Source organism: Aotus nancymaae, unplaced genomic scaffold (assembly GCF_030222135.1).
Source record: "Aotus nancymaae isolate 86718 unplaced genomic scaffold, 86718_ANA_hifiasm-v0.15.2.pri h1tg000108l, whole genome shotgun sequence".
Classification (NCBI taxonomy): domain Eukaryota; kingdom Metazoa; phylum Chordata; class Mammalia; order Primates; family Aotidae; genus Aotus; species Aotus nancymaae.
The window spans coordinates 30,084,121-30,104,566 of NW_026988523.1; the positions used below are offsets into that span (position 1 = coordinate 30,084,121).

At 42.4% G+C, this 20,446-nt stretch overlaps 1 protein-coding gene across 11 annotated transcripts in view; it reads left to right on the forward strand.

Moving 5' to 3' along the window:
* The window catches only part of RPRD2 (regulation of nuclear pre-mRNA domain containing 2), a 110,849-nt gene that overhangs the window by 75,980 nt on the left and 14,423 nt on the right, over positions 1 to 20,446 (forward strand). For all 11 annotated transcript variants that reach the window (XM_012462578.3, XM_064370507.1, XM_064370509.1 and 8 more), the window contains 4 exons: positions 628 to 754; positions 2,261 to 2,436; positions 12,819 to 13,101; positions 16,172 to 16,429. In XM_012462578.3, the coding sequence (XP_012318001.1) occupies positions 628 to 754; positions 2,261 to 2,436; positions 12,819 to 13,101; positions 16,172 to 16,429 (844 nt within the window). The remainder of the gene's footprint in view (positions 1 to 627; positions 755 to 2,260; positions 2,437 to 12,818; positions 13,102 to 16,171; positions 16,430 to 20,446) is intronic.

Below are 20,446 nucleotides of genomic sequence, written 5' to 3' on the forward strand. Positions count from 1 at the left end.
GTAAGTTACAGAATTTGTTTAATATAGCAAAGTATTATTCACTCCTTTTGTATTATAGTTTCCTGTATAGTCCAATAAGATTTATTTTTATTCAATTTTACTTGTCATGTTTTAAACATGCATGAACTGTTCTAAAGGAACACAGATTGGAATTAGATTGCTTAGTTTTATCTGTTCCCCTAATGGTAGAAATAACCTTCTTCTAGTAGATCTATTACCAGCTGAGTTCTGTATTCAATTTATGCCAGCAAGAGAGTTTATTTTCCTGTGAAATTCTTTCTAAATTAGAATTTGCTTAGCATAACAGAAGGCTATGTTTATGTAATTAAAATTTAAAGAGGCTATATATAAGTGGACCTTTGTTTTAGTCTAACTTTGTATCCATAAATTAGCTTTGTGTAATTAAGGAAAAGGATCTTTTAAAGTCTATAACTAAACATGGTTTTGACATGAAAATTGATGATTAGTATCTGTGGCTGTGAGAAAAAGTGAAAAGTTTTTTTCCTTTCAGGGTTTTGTTAAGCTTTAGTTTTTTTTGTTTTTTTTTTTTTATACAAAATAAGGAGAGACAGAATGAGGATAATTGAATGGTCTTGTAAATGAAATATGACTCTGGTCTGTGTTTAGTCTCAGGCCCTAATTGAAGAGCTGTTGCTGTACAAGCGCTCAGAAGATCAGATAGAACTGAAGGAAAAGCAGTTGTCAACTATGAGGGTGGATGTGTGCAGCACGGAAACTCTCAAATGCTTAAAAGGTAATGCTTACATCCTTTTAAATAGAGGAAGTCAGATTTTCTTTCCGTATCTGTCATTTTTCCAGTAATCATACTGGCTTACCTCATAAGGAGATCCTTGGGTAGAAAGTAGTTGTGGCACCTCTGGTTTCCCAAGTAGTTATTTCATGCATATAAATTTCGTAAGTAAATTCTGTCCTTCTCATTTCTAGTACTTTCTTGGTTTATTGGATTATATATATACAGTTGTATTTCATGTGTGTGGTTAATTGGTATGGGTATGCTCTTTAATGAAGTCACTCTAATGCCTCATAAAATCTAGTTAAATGATGTCTCTTCCTTGCATTGTAAATTATAAATCATACTAATAATTTATTATAATGTAAGCCCCATGAAGGCAGAAATTATATTGATTTGTTCATTGCTACCCCAGCATCTAGTGCAATGCTTGGCATATAATAGATATTTGATGAATATTTTTAAAATAGTAAGTAAATGACTACTAGCTATTAACTTTGGCAGCAATTTTGTTCCTATACCATACTTTAAATTTAACAGACCAGACACAGTGCCTATAATCTCAGCACTTAGGGCAGGAGAATTACTTGAGACCAAGAGTTTGAGACTAGCCTGGGCAACATAGTGAGACCCTGGCTCTAAAAAAAAATTAAAAAATTAATGAGCTCGGTGGCACACACCTGTAGTCCTAGCTGCTCAGGAGGCTGAGGCAAGCAGATTGTTTCACCCCAGGAGGTCGAGGATATAGTGAACTCTGATCATGCCACTGCACACCGTCCTGGGTGACAGAGGAGACCATCTCTAAAGAAGAAGTTTTTATAAATAAATAATTAATTTAACATATATTATCTAATTCAGTCCTCATAACAGAAAACATAACGAAAAATCTCTGTTTTATAATATGAGAAATCTGAGGTCTTGAAGGAGATTAGTAGCTTGCCCAAGTTACACAATTGATAAGAGGCAAAGCCAAAATTTATACTCATATCAAAAGCCATATTCTGCCAGTCACTGGGAAAGAAGTATATATATTGAATTATCACAAATCTTTTTCAGATAGGAAAGAATTTTTATTGTGACACATACAGAGGTCATTTTATCTTTACTTTTCTGAAGCTTGCTTTTCTCATTTAAAAGATAACGTCGTACTAACTCCTGTAATGCAGAAGTTAGGGTATAAGGGAATAGAATTGAGCTTCATGCTGTTATTTCTAAGTAGTAGTGTGGCATCCAATTTAAGTAATCAACAAACTCTTAGTTGAACTTTCTTTTCTTTACCTTAATTACAAGGATCTTTACTCTGGTGGGTTCACATGAATCTATTTTGTGAAGAATTTTAATAATCTGTTTTGGAATGTTTTTATTTGGAGAAGCTTCTTTAAAATAATATTATGAAACTAAGCGTATTACACAGTAATGCAGCAAGAATATGTTCACGAAGAGAGGTTTTCTTCAAAAGACTAAATTTTTTATTTTATCCTGAAATGAATACTTCCTATGTCATTTTAGATAAAACAGGTGGGAAGAAGTTCTCCAAAGAATTTGAAGAGGCAAGCTCCAAGCTGGAAGAATTTGTGAATGGATTAGATAAGCAGGTGAAAAATGGACCCTCATTAACAGAAGCACTGGAAAATGCTGGAATTTTCTATGAAGCACAATACAAAGAAGTAAAAGTGGTGGCCAATGTAAGTAATAATTAAAATTGTCGCATACTGAATGCTTGTTACTGTATTTCAGAGACTGTTAACATGCATTTTCTCTAACTCTGTTAGGATAAGCATTTTTATCTCCCTATCACAGATGAACAAATTACTTTTGGGCTAGGTGCTATGGCGCATACCTATAATCCCAGCACTTTGGGAGGCTGAGGCAGGAGAATTGCTTGAGCCCAAGACTTTCAGAATAGCCTGGGCAACATGGTGAACCCTGTCTACAAAAAAAGTGCAAAAATTAGCTGGGTATGGTCTCAGGCTACAGTGAGCTGTGATCACGCCACTGCACCTCAACCTGGCCAACAGACTGAGACCCTGTCTCAAAAAAAAAAAAGAAATTACTTTTGAAGAGGGTTAGTAACCTTTTACAAGGTATTATAGCTAGTAGGTGGTGGTGGTAGATTAAGACCTGGGTTTTTTGTTTTTTTTTTTTGAGACGGAGTTTCACTCTTGTTACCCAGGCTGGAGTACAATGGCGCGATCTCGGCTCACCGCAACCTCTGCCTCCTGGGTTCAGGCAATTCTCCTGCCTCAGCCTCCTGAGTAGCTGGGATTACAGGCATGTGCCACCACGCTTGGCTAATTTTGTATTTTTAGTAGAGATGTGGTTACACCATGTTGGTCAGGCTGATCTTGAACTCCTGACCTCGTGATCCGCCTGCTTCGGCCTGCCAAAGTTCTGAGATTATAGGCATGAGCCACCATGCCCAGCCTTTAAGTTTAGTTAGTTGCTTAGTTAGTTGAGATGGAGTCTCACTCTGTCATCCAGGCTGGAGTGCAATGGTGTGATCTCAGATCACTGAAACTCCACTTCCCAGATTCAAGCAGTTTTCCCTCCTCAGCCTCCTGAGTAGCTGGGACTACAGGTGCCTGCCACCATGCCCAGCTAATTTTTGTATTTTTTGTAGAGACAGGGATTTCACCAGGTTGGCCAGGCTAGTCTCAAATTCCTGACCTCAGGAGATCCACCAGCCTCGGCCTCCCAAAGTGTTGGGATGACAGGTGTGAGCCACCTTGCTGGCCTTTTTCTCTTAACCAGAAAACTAGATGGAAACATCCTATCACCAAATTTTATGTAAATTGACTGAATTAAGAAATTTCTTTTTTTCTTTTCTTTTTTTTTTTTTTTTGAGATGGAGCTTTGCTCTTACTGCCCAGGCTAGAGTGCAGTGGTGCGATCTTGGCTCACTGCAGCTGCAGCCTCTACCTCTCGGGTTCAAGTGATTCTCCTGCCTCAGCCTCCCTAGTAGCTGGGATTACAGGCATACATTACCATGCCCAGCTGATTTTGTATTTTTAGTGAGATGGGGTTCTCCATGTTGGTCAGGCTGATCTTGAACTCCTGATCACCCACCTTGGACCCCCCAAAGTGCTGGGATTACAGGTGTGAGCCACTGTACCTGGCCAAGGAACTACTTTTTATTCCCCCAAGAAAGGGAGAGAGGCGATAAATGGGCATTTGTCTAATGACCTCTGAAAGAAATTGTTTTACAATGAATTTTTCTTTTAAGTTTTTGTCTTTTTTGGGGGTGAGGGGGATGGAGTCTCGCTCTATCACCAGGCTGGAGTGCAGTGGCGCGATTCTGATTCACTGCAACTTCTATTTTCCAGTTTTAAGCAATTCTGCCTCAGCCTCCCAAGTAGCTGGGATTACAGGCACACACCACCAGGCCCGGCTTATTTTTTTTTTTTAAGAACAGGTCTCACTATGTTGCCCAGGCTGGAGTGCAGTGGCTATTCACAGCCGCAATCCCACTACTGATCAGCACAGGAGTTTTGACCTGCTCTGTTTCTGACCTGGGCCAGTTCACCCCTCCTTAGGCAACCTGGTTGTCCCCTGCTCCCAGGAGGTCACCATATTAATGCCGAACTTAGTGTGGACACCCAATTGGTATAGGGCACTACAGCCCAGAACTCCTGGGCTCAAGTGATCCTCCAGCCTCAGCCTCCTGAATAGCTGGGACTACAGGCACGTGCCACCATGCCCAGCTTTTTTTTTTTTTTATAATAGTAGAGAGGAGGTTTCACCATGTTGGTCAGGATGGTCTCGATCTCTTGACCTGGTGATCTGCCCGCCTCAGCCGCCTCCCAAAGTGCTGGGATTACAGGTGTGAGCCACTGCACCCAGCCTTAAGTTTTAATCACTGTGTATGGTCATAAAAGCATATGGTACTATAGGACCTGCCAGTTCTACTTCCTAGAAGCAATCTCTTTTAGCGAATTTTGCTATTTCTTTCTGGCATTTGCTTGCATATTTGTAAATTATTTGCCCATATTGTTCTTTCTTGATTTAAAGTACTATATTGACTGTTTTTTGACCATTAATTCTAGACTACTTACTTTGTAAAATTTGATTAGTAGCAATCCTATTTGCTCCCATTAGTTTTCATCTGTCCCTTCAATTTTCCAACTTCAATCAACTGTATTTACTTTTTTTTTTTTTGAGACCGAGTCTCTCTGTCACCCAAGCTGGAGTACAGTGGCACAATCTCGGCCTCACTGCAACTTCCACCTCCTGGGTTCAAGTGATTCTCCTGCCTCAGCCTCCCAAGTTGTTGGGATTTCAGGCACATGCCACCACTCTTGTCTAATTTTTTTTTTTTTCAGTAGAGACAGGGTTTCACCATGTTGGACAGGCTGGTATCGAACTCCTGGCATCAAATAATCCACCCTCCTCAGCCTCCCAAAGTGATGGGACTATAGGTGTGAGCCACCACCCCCAGACAACTATATTTACTTCTATATTATCAAAGTTTAAAATATTTACATTCTGTTCTGTAATCATACTTAATTCTTCTTTGCTGCTCTAAAGGTTGAAAAACAATTTTATAAAAGCTTACATTAGACCAGGCGCGGTGGCTCACGCCTGTAATCCCAACACTTTGGGAGGCCAAGGCGGGCAGATCACCTGAGGTCAGGAGTTCGAGACCAGGCTGGCCAACATGGTGAAACCCTGTCTCTACTAAAAATAAAAAATAAAAAAATTAGCCAGGTGTGGTGGCATGCACCTGTAGTCCCAACTACTCAGGAGGCTGAGGCAGAAGAATCACTTAAACCCAGGAGGTGGAGGTTGCAGTGACCTGAGCGACCAATGAGACTCTGTCTCAAAAAAAGAAAAAGAAAAAGACTTACATTATAACATTGTTCATTGTAAGGTTTTGTGGTAACAAAAAAGAGGTTTCTGGTTTTTTCCTAGAGTTTTGTTTATTGTTTGCCTTTTCATAGCCTTTTTTTCTTTTCTTTTTTTTTTTAATTCTCCATCACACCAGCTATTCTGAATTCCCTTTTCTCCTGGGACCTCCCTATCTGAATTTCCATCCCCTGCTCCCAGTTTAGGTTGTTCTCTACATCTCAGGCTAAAACAGCTCTTTACTCTTGTCCTGGGTTGAGTCCTCTATTTTCCAGATTCCATGTCTTCTTTTCTTGTTTCTCTCATTGTACTAGAGCATTCTCAAGTAATTTCAAAAAAAAAGTGTGAGAGAGACATTTTGTCTGTCCTTAGGTCTAAAAACATCTCAGGTTGGGCACAGTGCCTCATGCCTGTAATCCCAACACTTTGGGAGGCTGAGGTGGGAGAATCACTTGAGGCTAGGAATTTGAGATTAGCCTGGGCAACATAGTGAGACCCTTCTCTACATTAAAAGAAGAAAGAAAAGGAAAAATAAATTAAAATGTCTTAGATCGTTTATTTTCTCCCCCCACCACCAACCCCAAATTGCCTAATTAATAAGCAGGTTGATTTTCAGCTTTCAGGAAATATATACATTTAATACAGTAAATCTCCTTATAAGTTGCATTCCATGAGTTTTTATATTCAAGTATATCTTTTGCAAACAGCATATAGTTGGATCTTGTTTTAGTTTTTTTTTTTTTATCTAATCTGAAAATCTTTGACTTTGCAGCATTTGGTCTACTTATTGATATGCTTGGGTTTAAGTCTACCATCTTTCAATTTGTCCTGTGTGTTCTTTTCATTCTTACTCCTTTTCTGCTTTTTTAAAATTAATCAAATAATTTTATATTCCATTTTATCTCCTATTTTTACTTGCAGGTACTCTCCCTCTCTTCCTTCCTCCTTTCTTCTTCCTCCCTCCTTTCCTCTCCCTCCTTCCTTCTTCTACCTCCTTCCATCTCCCAGATTTCACCTTTTGTAAGGATACCAGTCATTAGATTAGGGCCCATCCTGACGACCTCATTTAACTTGACTACCTCCGTAGAAATCATGTCCTCAAGTAATTCTGGGATACTAGAGGTTAGGACTTCAACAGAAGTCAGAGGGTGCAGAGAGAGAGAATTCAAAATTCAACCATAACAAATGGCTTCATATTGTTTACAAATTTTCAAAAATTCTCAGCTGTTGATCGTAATTATTGTTTCTGTTTCATCTCCCTCCTCTCCTCTTGGAACTTATATTAATATGTATATTAGGTCTCATTGTTGTGTTCCAAATGACTTTTTTTATAGTCCTTTCTGAATTTTCCATCTTTTATCTCTTCTTTCTAGATATTTTCTGTTAACTAGTCTTCTGATTCATTAATATTTTGTTCTGTTGAATCTTATCTGTGATTAAACCCATCCTATTAATTTTTAGTTGGTTTACTTTTCACTTCTAGAATTGCTACTTGATTTTCTTAAGGAATTCAATTTTCTGGTAAAATTTAGTCTACTCATATTTTTAAATCTCACCATTATGAAAGATCTTAAGTACAGTATGAAGACCTTTTTTTTTTCTGATTTGAAAATAAGTTGCTTGTATCCCATTATCCAAAATATGTTAGTATATATTTCCTACTGGATATATTCTCCTACATAACCATAAGGTGTATGTATTTATTTAGAGACGGAGTCTCACTGTGTCACCCAGGCTGGAGTGCAGTGGCACGATCTCTGCTCACTGCAGCCTCTGCCTCCTGGGTTCAAGTGATTCTTCTGCTTCAGCCTCCCAAGTAGCTGGGATTACAGGCATGCGCCAATATGCCTGGCTAATTTTGTATTTTAAGTAGTGACAGTGTTTCACCATGTTGGCTAGGCTGTTCTCAAACTCCTAACTTCAGGTGATCCACCTGCCTCTGCCTCCCAAAGTGCTGAGATTACAGGCGTGAGCCACTGCCCCCGATTTTTTACACTTGAAATTGCTTTTCTAACAATGTAAAACCTTGCTCCCTTTTCTTCAGTATGTTTACTTAATCAATTGTGGCCAGTCTCACAGCACTTCCGTCTCTCTCTAACCACCTTTATGGGTTTTCTTTTTATCCTGCTTAGACTCCAACATCCCTTCCAATGCCTCCCTCCCATGCAGACATTTTTCTCTCTCATTTTTGGGTCCATTGTCTCTAAGCCATTGAATTTTTCCCCTCAGCTCCAGCTAACTGGTTTTGGACTGAATTGTTCACAAAGGAAAGGAATGAAATTGTTCACTATTTTCATGAACATATTAATCATAGCTGTTTGGTTTTTGTCATATAGTTCCAATATTGGCTTCACCTGTTATGGGTGTGTTTGGTGTAGCAGCTAATATAGTGTCTGCATTTTCTTTTTAGTCATTTGGACCTACCTCTTAGCATGCCTGCTAATTTGTTATTGAATGCTGAACATTAAAAGATTATGGAGTCTCTGGATGATTTTTCTTCCCCCAGAAACAGTTCACCCTTTCTTTTGCTAGTCAGATATTGTGGCGGCTGATCATATTAATTAAATCTGAAACCTAACTGACTTGAGACTGAACTACAGCTTGAGCAACTCTTGTTCTACCTCTGGTTCACTCCAGCTTCTGGAATGTAGATTTTTCCCACAGAATGCTTGGAATGATCACTAAGGCCCCTTCTCCATGGCATGATTTCAACTTTCTAGTCCTTGTTTCCGCACCACCATGGGACCACGCTTTTCAAAGGTTTTCTGCTTGGCTTCTTCCCTGTCAAGCAGCTTCAGAATTCAGCACATATATTGAAGGAAAAATTGTTGAGCCAGCTCTCTCTTTCATTTTTCATCAGAATCTTGGCCTTTCAGGTCTCTAATTTTTGCCTATTAAGACCAGCAAGACTGTTAAAAGCTCTGCTTTTTTCTCTTTATTTAATAGTGGCCCTCTCTTGTCCTTTTGGTCTTAATTCTCAGCCTCTTGCCTAGCTCCCCAGAATCAGCAGAACCCTAAGAGAAAATAGTATCAGCTTAGCTCTCCATGCTTTCCCTGTGATAGTATTTGCCACTTAGTTTTTGGTGGCCTTAGCACATTCCAGCACATTCAGACAAGTGTGTGTGAGGTGTGTGTGTGTGTGTGTGTGTGTATCTGGCTTTTCTACTTGTTCTTGATGAGAGCATTGGTCTACTGTAAGCTACTCAGTTATATCAAAAGCAAAACCTAGATTCTAATGTATTCATATTTTTAAAAAAATAATGCTTCTTGTCTGGGCACAGTGGCTCACACCTGTAATCTCAGCACTTTGGGAGGCTAGGGCAGGCAGATCACCTCAGGTCAGGAGTTTGAGACCAACCTAGCCAACATGGTGAAATCCTGTCTCTACAAAAATTAGCCAGGAGTGGTGGTATGTGCCTGTAGCACCAGCTACTTGGAGGGCTAAGGTGGGAGGATCACTTGAACCTGGGAGGTGGAGGTTGCAGTGAGCTATGATTGTGCCACTGCACTCCAGCCCAGGTGATAGAGAAACACCTGTCTCAAATAAAATAATGTTCCTGAATTTACAAAACAAAATGATAATACAATCTAATGGTCATGGACTCTCAAAAATCAAAAATTCAAAAGATAACTTTAAGACATTAGCAACTAAGACCATCAATAGGATTTAAGCCAAGTGGTCAATATTAACATCAACAATGGTAAGTCATATTGATATATGTGCCCTTGATACGGTGTGATAACAGTGGCACTTTACCTCTATGGTCTTCTGCCCAGAAACTCATTATCCCGGTCTAGCCATGAGAAAAACATCAGTGAAATCTCAATTGACAAGCTACAAAATACTTGACCAGTACTCTTCAAAACTGTCAAGATCACCAAAAACAATGAAAGTCCAACAAAGTGTCACAAACAAGAGGAGTCTAATGAGAAAGGAGACATGACTACTAAATGTTCTGTGGTATCTTATGGGATCCTAGGTTAGGAAAGGACATTGGGTCAAAAAAAACCTGAGGAAATCTAAAGTACAGACTTTTGTTAATAATTATCGATATTGGTTCATTAATTTGACAAATGTATAATACTGATATAAAATGTTAATAGGGAAAATTGAGCATACAGTATATGGGAACTATGTTTGCAATGATTTTCTACACCTAAAACTTTTTTTTCAACAAAGTATATTTTTGTTTTGAGACAGGGTCTCACTTTGTCACTCAAGTTGGAGGGCAGTGGTGTGATCACTGCTCGCTGCAGCCCTGACCTCCTGGGCTCAAGCAACCCTCCGACCTCAGCCCCCTAAGTAGCTGGCACTACAGATAGGTGGGACTACAGGCATGCACCAGCATGCCCAGCTAATTTTTGTATTTTTAGTAGAGACGGGGGTTCACCATATTGGCCAGACTGGTCTTGAACTCCTGACCTTGTGATCCGCCCACCTCGGCCTCCCAGAGTGCTGGAATTACAGGCGTGAGCCACCACACCTGGCCTGACAGATGTTATATTACCTTGTTTTATGCCAGCAACATACGTGGTTAATAATAATCAGAAAATCTGATCAGAGTCAAAATGGATGGCCAGGGATGGTAGTGTATTCTTGCAATTCTAGCACTTCGGGAGGCTGAGGTGGGAGAATAACTTGAGCCAGGAGTTCAAGACTAGCCTGTATAACATAGCAGGACCTCATCTCTCATTTAAGAAAATAAAACTTGGCAGGGCATGGTGGCTCATGCCTATAATCCAGCACTTTGGGAGCCCAAGGCGGGTGGATTACCTGAGGTCAGGAGTTCAAGACCAGCCTGACCAACATGGAGAAACCCTGTCTCTACTAAAAATGCAGAGTTAGCCAGGTGTGGTGGCACATGCCTGTAATCCCAGCAACTAGGGAGGAAGAGGCAGGAGAATCGCTTGAAGCCAAGAGGCAGAGGTTGCAGTGAGTGGAGATTGCACCATTGCACTTCAGCCTGGGCAACAAGAGCAAAACTTCATCTCAAAAAAAGAGAAAAGAGCTGGGTGCGGTGATGCGTGCCTGTGGTCCCAGCTACTCAGGAGGCTGAGGTGGGAGGATCGCTTGAGCCCAGGAGTTCTGGGCTATAGTGTGCTATGCCGATTGGGTGTCCAAACTAAGTTCAGCATCAATATGGTGACCTCCCAGGAGCAGGGGACCACCAGTTTGCCTAAAGAGGTGTGAAGCATCCCAGGTCAGAAACAGAGCTGGTCAGAACTCCCGTGCTGATCAGTAGTGGGATCTCGCCTGTGAATAGCCACGGCACTCCAGCCTGGGCAACATAGCGAAGACCCCCATCTCTTAAAAAAAAAAAAAAAAAGAAAGAAAAAGAAAAGAAAAGATTCCCTGTAGGCCAGTGAATTTAAAAAAAAGAAAGAAAGAAAGAAAGAAAGCTTTATTTAATGAAAAAAAAAAAAGAGGCGGCAGCCGGGCTCAGTGGCTCACACCTATAATCCCAGCACTTTGGAAGGCCGAGGCAGGTGGATCACAAGGTCAGGAATTTGAGACTAGCCTAACCAATATGGTGAAACCCTGTCTCTACTAAAAATACAAAAATTAGCCAGGTTTGGTGGCATGCACCTGTAATCCCAGCTACTCAGGAGGCTGAGGCAAGAGAATCACTTGAACCCAGGCGGCAGAGGCTGCAGTGAGCTGAGATCGTGCCACTGCACTCCAGCCTGTGCAACAGAGTGAGAGACAATCTCAGAAAATAAAAAATAAATAAAAAAAGAAGTTGCAGGGCACGGTGGCTCACGCCTGTAATCCCAGCACTTTGGGAGGCCGAGGCGGGCAGATCACAAGGTCAAGAGATCGAGACTATCCTGGCCGACATGGTGAAACCCCATCTCTACTAAAAAAATACAAAAATTAGGGGGCACAGCGGCTGGAGGTAAAAAAAAAAAAAGAAAGAAAGAAAAAATACAAAAATTAGCTGGGCATGGTGTCATGCGCTGTAGTCTCAGCTACTCGGGAGGCTGAGGCAGGAGAATTGCTTGAACCCAGGAGGTGGAGGTTGCAGTAAGCCGAGATCGCGCCACTGCACTCCAGGCTGGAGCCTGGTGACAGAGCAAGACACTGTCTCAAAAAAAAAAAAAAGGCAGCTGGGCGAGGTGGCTCAAGCCTGTAATCCCAGCACTTTGGGAAGCCGAGGCAGGTGGATTACCTGAGGTCAGGAGTTCAAGGCCAGCCTGGCCAACATGGTGAAAACCCCGTCTCTACTAAAAATAAAAAATTAGCCAGGCATGGTGGCGGGTGCCTGTAATCCCAGCTAGTCGGGAGGCTGAGGCAGGAGGATCGCTTAAACCCAGGAGGTGGAGATTGCAGTGAGCCAAGATTGTGTCATTGCATGTACTCCAGCCTGGGGAACAAGAGCGAAATTCTGTCTCAAAAAAAAAAAAGTGTGGTGGCTCATGCCTATAATCCCAAGCACTTTGGGAGGCTGAGGTGAGAGGATCATTTGAGCCCAGGAGTTCAAAACTAGCCTGGATAGCATAGCAGGACTGGCCGGGCGCGGTGGCTCACGCCTGTAATCCCAGCACTTTGGGAGGCTGAGGCGGGTGGATCACAAGGTCAAGAGATTGAGACCATCCTGGTCAACATGGTGAAACCCCGTCTCTACTAAAAATACAAAAAATTAGCTGGGCATGGTGGCGCCTGCCTGTAATCCCAGCTACTCAGGAGGCTGAGGCAGGAGAATTGCCTGAACCCAGGAGGCAGAGGTTGCGGTGAGCCGAGATCGCACCATTGCGCTCCAGCCTGGGTAACAAGAGCAAAACTCCATCTCCAATAAAAAAAAAAAAAAAAAAAAAAAAACCATAGCAGGACCTCATCTCTCATTTAAGAAAAGAAAACTTTATTTTTAACAAGAGGTGGCTGGGCGCAGTGGCTTAAGCCTGTAATCCCAGCACTTTGGGAGGCTGAGGCGGGTGGATTACTTGAGGCCAGGAGTTTGAGACCAGCCTGGCCAACATGGTGAAACCCCATCTCTACTAATACAAAAATTAGCTGGGCATGGTAGCATGTTCCTTTGGACCCACCTACTTGGACGGCTTGAGTTAGGAGGATCACTTCATCAACTAGGAGGCAGAGGTTGCAGTGAACCTAGATCACACCACTATACTCTAGCTTGGGTGACAAAGTGAGACTCTGCCTCAAAAAGAAAAATATCTTAACTTTTTTGGTCTTTTCCAAGGAGTAAACTCCTTTTTTCTCTTTTAGGCATATAAAACCTTTGCTAACCGAGTAAACAATTTAAAGAAGAAGTTGGATCAGTTGAAGTCAACCCTTCCAGATCCTGAAGAATCACCAGTTCCTTCGCCAAGCGTGGATGCTCCCTCCCCGACTGGTTCTGAGTCTCCTTTTCAGGGAATGGGAGGTGAGGAATCACAGTCACCAACCATGGAGAGTGAGAAATCTGCCACACCTGAACCTGTGACAGATAATCGTGATGTGGAAGACATGGAACTCTCAGATGTGGAAGACGATGGGTCAAAAATCATTGGTATGTCCTTACATGATAAATAGACAACTTATTCCTTATTTGTTTTGCCTTCCCAGCAATGAATATATCACAGGCGGGTATTAAAAGATAGCTCAGGCTGGGAGTAGTGACTCACGCCTGTAATTCCAGCACTTTGGGAGGCTGAGGCAGGCGGATCACAAGGTCAGGAGATCAAGACCATCCTGGCTAACACAGTGAAACCCCATCTCTACTAAAAATACAAAAAATTAGCCGGGCATGGTGGCAAGCACCTTTAGTCCCAGCTACTTGGGAGACTGAGGCAGGAGAATCACTTGTACCCAGGAGGCGGAGTTTGCAGTGAGTTCAGATCGTACCACTGCACTCCAGCCTGGGTGACAGAGCGAGACTCCATCTCAAAAAAAAAAAAAAACATAGTTCATTTCTTAAAAGTTAGAGCACCAAGTTAGCATTATAATCTCTAGAACAGTTGTTGAGGATATGATATGCCAAATGTGTTAAGGATCATTGCTTAGTATCTGCACTGTTAAAATGGTAGCTACTAGGCTGAGGGTGGTGGCTCACTTTGGGAAGCCGAGGTGGGCCGATCACTTGAGGTCAGGAGTTCAAGTCCACCCTAGCCAACATAGTGTAACCCTGTCTCCACTAAAAATACAAAAATTATCTGGGTGTGGTGGCAGGCACCTGGAATTACAGCTACACAGGAGGCTGAGGCAAGAGCATGGCTTGAACCTGGCAAAGGTTGCAGTGAGCTGAGATCATGCCACTGCACTCCAGCCTGGGTGACAAAGTGAGACTCCATCTTGGGGGGCAGTGGATGGAAGATAGCTACTAGCTACCTGTGACTAAGCATTTGAAATGAGGCCTATCCACCTTGAGATGTGCTATAAATATAAAATACACCTTTAGGCTGGGCGCAGTGGCTCATCCCTGTAATCTCAGCACTTTGGGAGACTGAGGCAGGCAGATTCCTTGAGTCCAGGAGTTTGAGACCAGCCTCGGCATCATAGCAAAACCCTATCTCTACAAAAAATATAAAAATTAGCCAAGTGCGGTGACATGCATCTGTAGCCCCAGCTACTGGAAAGGCTGAGGCAGGAGAATCGCTTGAGCCTGGGAGGCGGAGGTTACTGCACTGTACTCCAGCCTCGGTGATAGAGGGAGACCCTGTCTCAGAAAAAAAAAAAAAAAAAACACCACACACATTGGAGTCCAGAAACTAGGCCAAGCATGGTGGCAGAAACTAGTACTCTCTCAAAGAGTTAAAATATCTCATTAATAATTTTTATATTTATAACTCTGAAAATGTGGGATGTGTTCGGATGAATAAAATTTATTTTTAAAATTATATGTATCTGTTTCTTTTATTTGTGTTTTTGTTTGTTTGTTTGTTTTTGAGAGCGAGAGAGTCTCTGTAGTCACCCAGGCTGGAGCGCAGTGGTGCAATCTCAGCTCACTTCAACCTCCACCTCCCGGGTTCAAACGATTCTCTTGCCTTAGCCTCCCAAGTAGCTAGGATTACAGGCGCGTACCACCATATCTGGCTCTTTTTTGTGTTTTTAGTAGAGACGGAGTTGCACCATTTTGGCCAGGCTGGTCTTGAACTCCTGACCATAACTGATCCACCCGCCTCAGCTTCTCAAAGTGCTGCTGTTACAGGCTTGAGCCACCATGCCTGGCCCTGTTTCTTTTTTTTTTTTTTAATTTGGCTGCTAGAAAATTTAAACTTACATATGTGGCTTAAATTGTATTCATGTTGAATAGCACTGCTCTGGGATGAAGGGTCACTTATACTGGAATTCCTTACTCTGTCACCTTTGACCATCAAGAATTCCAGAGTCAGTTTGTTAATCACACTTTCAGAAATAACCTGAATTGGTGAATTCTCTTTATTCCCGGCCTTTATAAATCTTACTAGTTGGACTCCTATTAAATTTAGTGCATTATTGATGTAGCCTTTAAAACATTAAAAAGAATTATTCAACGTGATCAAGAGTTAAAACATTGCAGTTTCAAATTAGTTAGTGCTTATTGCACCCCACAGTAGGGCAATTTCAGGAAGCCAGAGGAAAAATACAATGAACACTATAGAGTTTCTGTCTCTAAGAAAGTTCTCAGGTTACTGGAAAGAAAAAAACAGGACAGGCTGGGCGCAGTGGCTCATGCCTGTAATCCCAGCACTTTGGGATGCTGAGGCAGGCGGAGATCACCTGAGGTCAGGACTTCGAAACCAGCCTAGCAAACATGGAGAAAACCCCATCTCTACTAAAATTACAAAATTAGCCAGGCGTGGTGGCGCATACCTGTAATCCCAGCTATTCAGCAGACTGAGGCAGGAGAATCACTTTGAACCTGGGAGGCAGAGGTTGCAGTAAGCCAAGATGGCACCATTGCACTCCAGCCTGGGCAACAACAGCAAAACTCCGTCTCAAAAAAAAACCAGAAAAACAAAACAACAACGAAAAGAAGAAAACAGGACAATTTATGACAAATGCTATCTCCAAAAGACAGAACACAAATATGTACCAAATAATAACATGCTTCTTGAATTCTACAAATTTATTATACAAATACTAAGAAAATGCAAAGGAATCATTGAAAAGTAAGATAGAAGATGAATCCTGGAAATTTCTTTTTGTTTTTTTTTGAGATGAGAATCTCGCTTTGTTGCCCAGCCTGGAGTGCAGTAGTGCAATCTTGGCTCACTGCAACCTCTGCCTCCTAGGTTCAAGCAATTCTCGTGTCTCAGCCTCCGTAGTATCTGGGATTACAGGTGCCTGCCACCACACCCAGCTAATTTTTTGTATATTTTGTGGAGACAAGGTTTCACCATGTTGACCAGGATGGTCTCACAATCCTGACCTCTCGTGAACCATTGTGTCCAGCTGGAAATTGCTTTTAAGCAGATGTTAAAGGTGGGAATTATCAAATTATGAAGAGATGACTTTTTCAGAAAAGCATGAAGTGAGTTGTTTTCTCTAAAGTAGTGCTCTATCTCCCAAATCCAGAAATACTAGGACATGTTATTTCATATAGAAAGCAAAGTCCGGAAAGTAATAGGATGTAATATCTCTTTTCTTTGTTGAAACAGTGGAGGACAGGAAGGAAAAACCTGCAGAGAAGTCAGCTGTATCCACTTCTGTACCTACGAAGCCAACAGAAAATATCTCCAAGGCCTCGTCATGTACCCCAGTGCCTGTGACCGTGACAACAACTCCACCTCTTCCAAAACCTGTGAATACTTCTCTTTCCCCTTCCCCAGCATTGGCTTTGCCAAACCTGGCTAATGTGGATCTGGCAAAGATCAGTTCCATCCTTAGCAGTTTGACGTCAGTCATGAAAAATACTGGTAAGTAAGCCCAGTAAAGAGGATAAAAAGTTAATTTCCATCTTTTTAAATTGAATCATTAATCTGTTTTGTTGTGGGGTTTTGTTTTGTTTTGTTTGACAGCGTCTTGCTCAGTCTCCCAGGCTGGAGTGCAATGGCGTAATCTCAGTTCAGTGCAGCCTCAGCCTCCCAAGTAGCTGGGATTACAGGTTCCCGCCACACCTGAGTAATTTTTTGTATTTTTAGTAGAGACAGGGTTTCACCATGTTGGCCAGGATGGTCTAAAACTCCTGACCTCAGGTGAGCCACTCGCGTTGGCCTCCCAAAGTGCTGGAATTACAGACGTGAGCTACCACGCCCAGCCTTTTGTTGATGTTTTAAAATTAGTTTTGTGGTTGGGCACAGTGCCTCACGCGTGTAATCCCAGCACTTTGGGAGGCCAAGGCGGGTGGATCACAAGGTCAGGAGATCGAGACCAGCCTATCCAACATGGTAAAATCCCATCTCTACTAAAATACAAAAAATTAGCCAAGCGTGGTGGCAGTCCCCTGTAGTCCCAGCTACTCGGGAGGCTGAGGCAGGGGAATTGCTTGAACCCAGGCAGCACAGGTTGCAGTGAGCCGAGATCAAGGTACTGCACTCCAGCTTGGTGAAAGAGCCAAGACTCTGTCTCAAAAAAAAAAATTAAAAAAAATTTGTTTTATGGGGTTTTTTTGTTTTGTGTTTTGTTTTTAAGATGCAGTTTCACTCTTGTTGCCCAGGCTGGACTGCAAGGGTGCAAACTCGGCTTATTCCAACCTCCACCTCCTGGGTTCAAGCTATTTTCCTGCCTGAGCCTCCCAAATAGCTGGGACTACAGGCATGTGCCACCATGCCTGGCTAATTTTTTCTTTTTTTTCTTTTTATTGTTTTCTTGAGACAGAGTCTCACTCTGTCGCCCAGGCTGGAGTGCAGTGACGCAATCTCAACTCACTGCAACGTCCGCCTCCTGGGTTCAAGCGATTTTCCTGCTTCAGCTTCCTGAGTAGCTGGGATTGCAGGCGTGTGCCACCACACCAAGCTAATTTTTGTATTTTTACTAGAGACGGGGTTTCACCGTGTTGATCAGGCTGGTCTCGAACTCCTGACATCGAGACCCATCCACCTTGGCCTCCCAAAGTGCTGGGTTTACAGGCGTGAGTCACCATGCCTGGCTAATTTTGTATTTTTAGTAGAGACGGGTTTTACCATGTTGGCCAGCTAGCTGGTCTGAAACTCCTGACCTCAGGTGATCCACCCACCGCGTTGTCCTGAAGTGCTGGGATCACAGGCGTGCACTACTGCACCCAGCTAAATTAATTTTTAAATTAAAAAATAAAATCCAGGCCGGGTGCAGTGGGTCACACCTATAATTCCAGTACTTTGGGAGGGCGAGGTGGGCAGATTACCTGAGGTCAGTAGTTCGAGACCAGCCTGGCCAACATGGTGGTGGGTGCCTGTAATTCCAGCTACTCAGGAAGCTGAGACAGGAGAATCACTTGAACCCGGGAGGCAGAGGTTGCAGTGAGCCGAGACTGCACCATTGTACTCCAACCTGGGCAATAAGAGCGAAGCTCTGTTTAAAAAAAAAATCTAAAAAAGTGTCATTATAGAAAAATTAGAAAATAAGCAAAGAGAATGAAATTTATATCTAGGCTGGGCATTGTGGCTCATGCCTGTAATCCCGGCATGTATTTTTAGTACAGATGGGTTTCACCATGTTGGCCAGGCTGGTCTGAAACTCCTGACCTCAGGTGATCCACCCTCCATGTCATCTCGAAGTGCTGAGATCACAGGTGTGCACTGCTGCACAGGATGCTGAGATGGTAGATTGCCTGGGAATTCAAGACCAGCCTGGGCAATATAGTGAGAACCCTATCTCTAAATAAAAATTTTAAATGAAAAAAAAATTTTTAATAGTAGCTATAATTCTATTATCCCAAAGGAAACCACTTGTGTTTACCCTTAAAAGTATATAGGTGGGCCGGGCGTGGTGGCTCATGCCTATAATCCCAGCACTTTGGGAGGCCGAGACGGGTGGATCACGAGGTCAAGAGATCGAGACCATCCTGGTCAACATGGTGAAACCCCATCTCTACTAAAAATACAAAAATTAGCTGGGCATGGTGGCGCATGCCTGTAGTCCCAGCTACTCAGGAGGCTGAGGCAGGAGAATTGTTTGAACCCAGGAGACGGAGGTTGCAGTGAGCCGAGATCGCACCATTGCACTCCAGCCTGGGTAACAAGAGCGAAACTCCGTCTCAAAAAAAAAAAAAAAAAAGTATATGTGTATATGAATGTTTTGGAGGATTAAATATTTATAATAATTTTTTAAAAAGCAATTGAAGTGCCGGGCGTGGTGGCTCACACCTGTAATCCCAGCACTTTGGGAGGCCAAGGTAGGTGGATCACTTGAGGGCAGGAGTTTGAGACCAGCCTGGCCAACATGGTGAAACCCTGTCTCTGCTAAAAGTACAAAAATTAGCTGGGAGTGGTGGCATGTGTCTGTAGTCTCAGCTCTTTGGAAGGCTGAGGCAAGATAGTCGCTTGAACCTGGGAGGAGGAGGTTGTAATGAGCCAAGATCATGCCACTGCACTCCAGCCTTGGTCACAGAGCGAAACTCCGTCTCAAAAAAAACAAAAACAAAAATTAGCCAGCTGTGGTGGCGCATACCTATAATCCCAGCTACTCAGGAGGCTGAGGCATGAGAATCATTTGAACCCAGAAGGTGAAAGTCGCAGTAAGCTGAGATAGAGTCACTGCACTCCAGCCTGGGCAATAGAGCAAGACTCTGTCTCAACAAAAAAGAAATAATACTGTAAAAGATGATTTAAAATTTTATGAACAAGGCTTTCTGAAAGGGTTGCTAAGTATATAAAACTTTTTAAATGGAATTTTATTTGTTTATTTTTAGACAAAGTCTCACTGTCACCTAGGCTAGAGTGCAGTGGTGCAGTCATGGCTCTCTGTAACCTCAAACTAATGGGTTCAAGTGATCCTCCCACCTGAGCCTTTAAGTAGCTGAGACCACAGGTGTGTGCCACCACACCTTGCTAAGTTTTGCGTTTTTTGGTAGAGACAGGGTCTCCCTGTGTTGCCCAGGCTGATCTTGAACTCCTGGGCTCAAGTGTTCCTCCCACCTTGGCCTCCTAAAGTGTTAGTTAGCATTATGATCAGGAGCCACCCACCCTGCCTCAAATTTTTTAAATAAATTTTGCCAGGCGTGGTGGGATACCATGTAGTCCCAGCTACTCGGGAGGCAAAGGCAAGGGGATCGCTTGAAGCCAGGAATTCAGGCTGTGTAGTTCACGGTGATCATGCCTGTGAGTAGCCACTGCACTCCAGCCTGAGCAACACAGTGAGACCGTGCCTCAAAAAATAAATGAAAATAAATATGTAAAGTCTTTTAATATAACTAAATTGATTTCAAAAAAGTACTATTTTATATGACTAATATATAAAAGTTTCTGTTGTTCCTTACCCTCTCCAGTTACTTGCCTTGTGCAATCTACAAACCTAGCCTTAAATTTGCATTTTTTTATGAAACATGTTAAAAAAATTTTTTTTCTTTGCTTATCATTTATATCTCTTTTCTTTTCTTTTCTTTTTTTTTTTTTTTGAGATGGAGTTTCGCTCTTGTTGCCCAGGCTGGAGTGCAATGGCATGTTCTTGGCTTACCTCTGCCTCCCAGATTCAAGCACTTCTCCTGCCTTTAGCCTCCTGAGTAGCTGGGATTACAGGCATGTACCACCATGCCCAGCTAATTTTGTATTTTTAGTAGAGATGGGGTTTCTCTGCATTGGTCAGGCTGGTCTCGAACTCCTGACCTCAGATGATCTGCCTGCCTCGGCCTCCCAGAGTGCTGGAATTACAGGCGTGAGCCACTGCTCCTGGATGCTTATCACTTAGGTTTCTTTGTGAAATACCTGTTCATATTTTTTTATCATTCTTAACAATATCAAATGTTTTTCTCTTTATATATTTTCTTTCCTGTGTTAAAGATCAACCTAGTGTTTCAA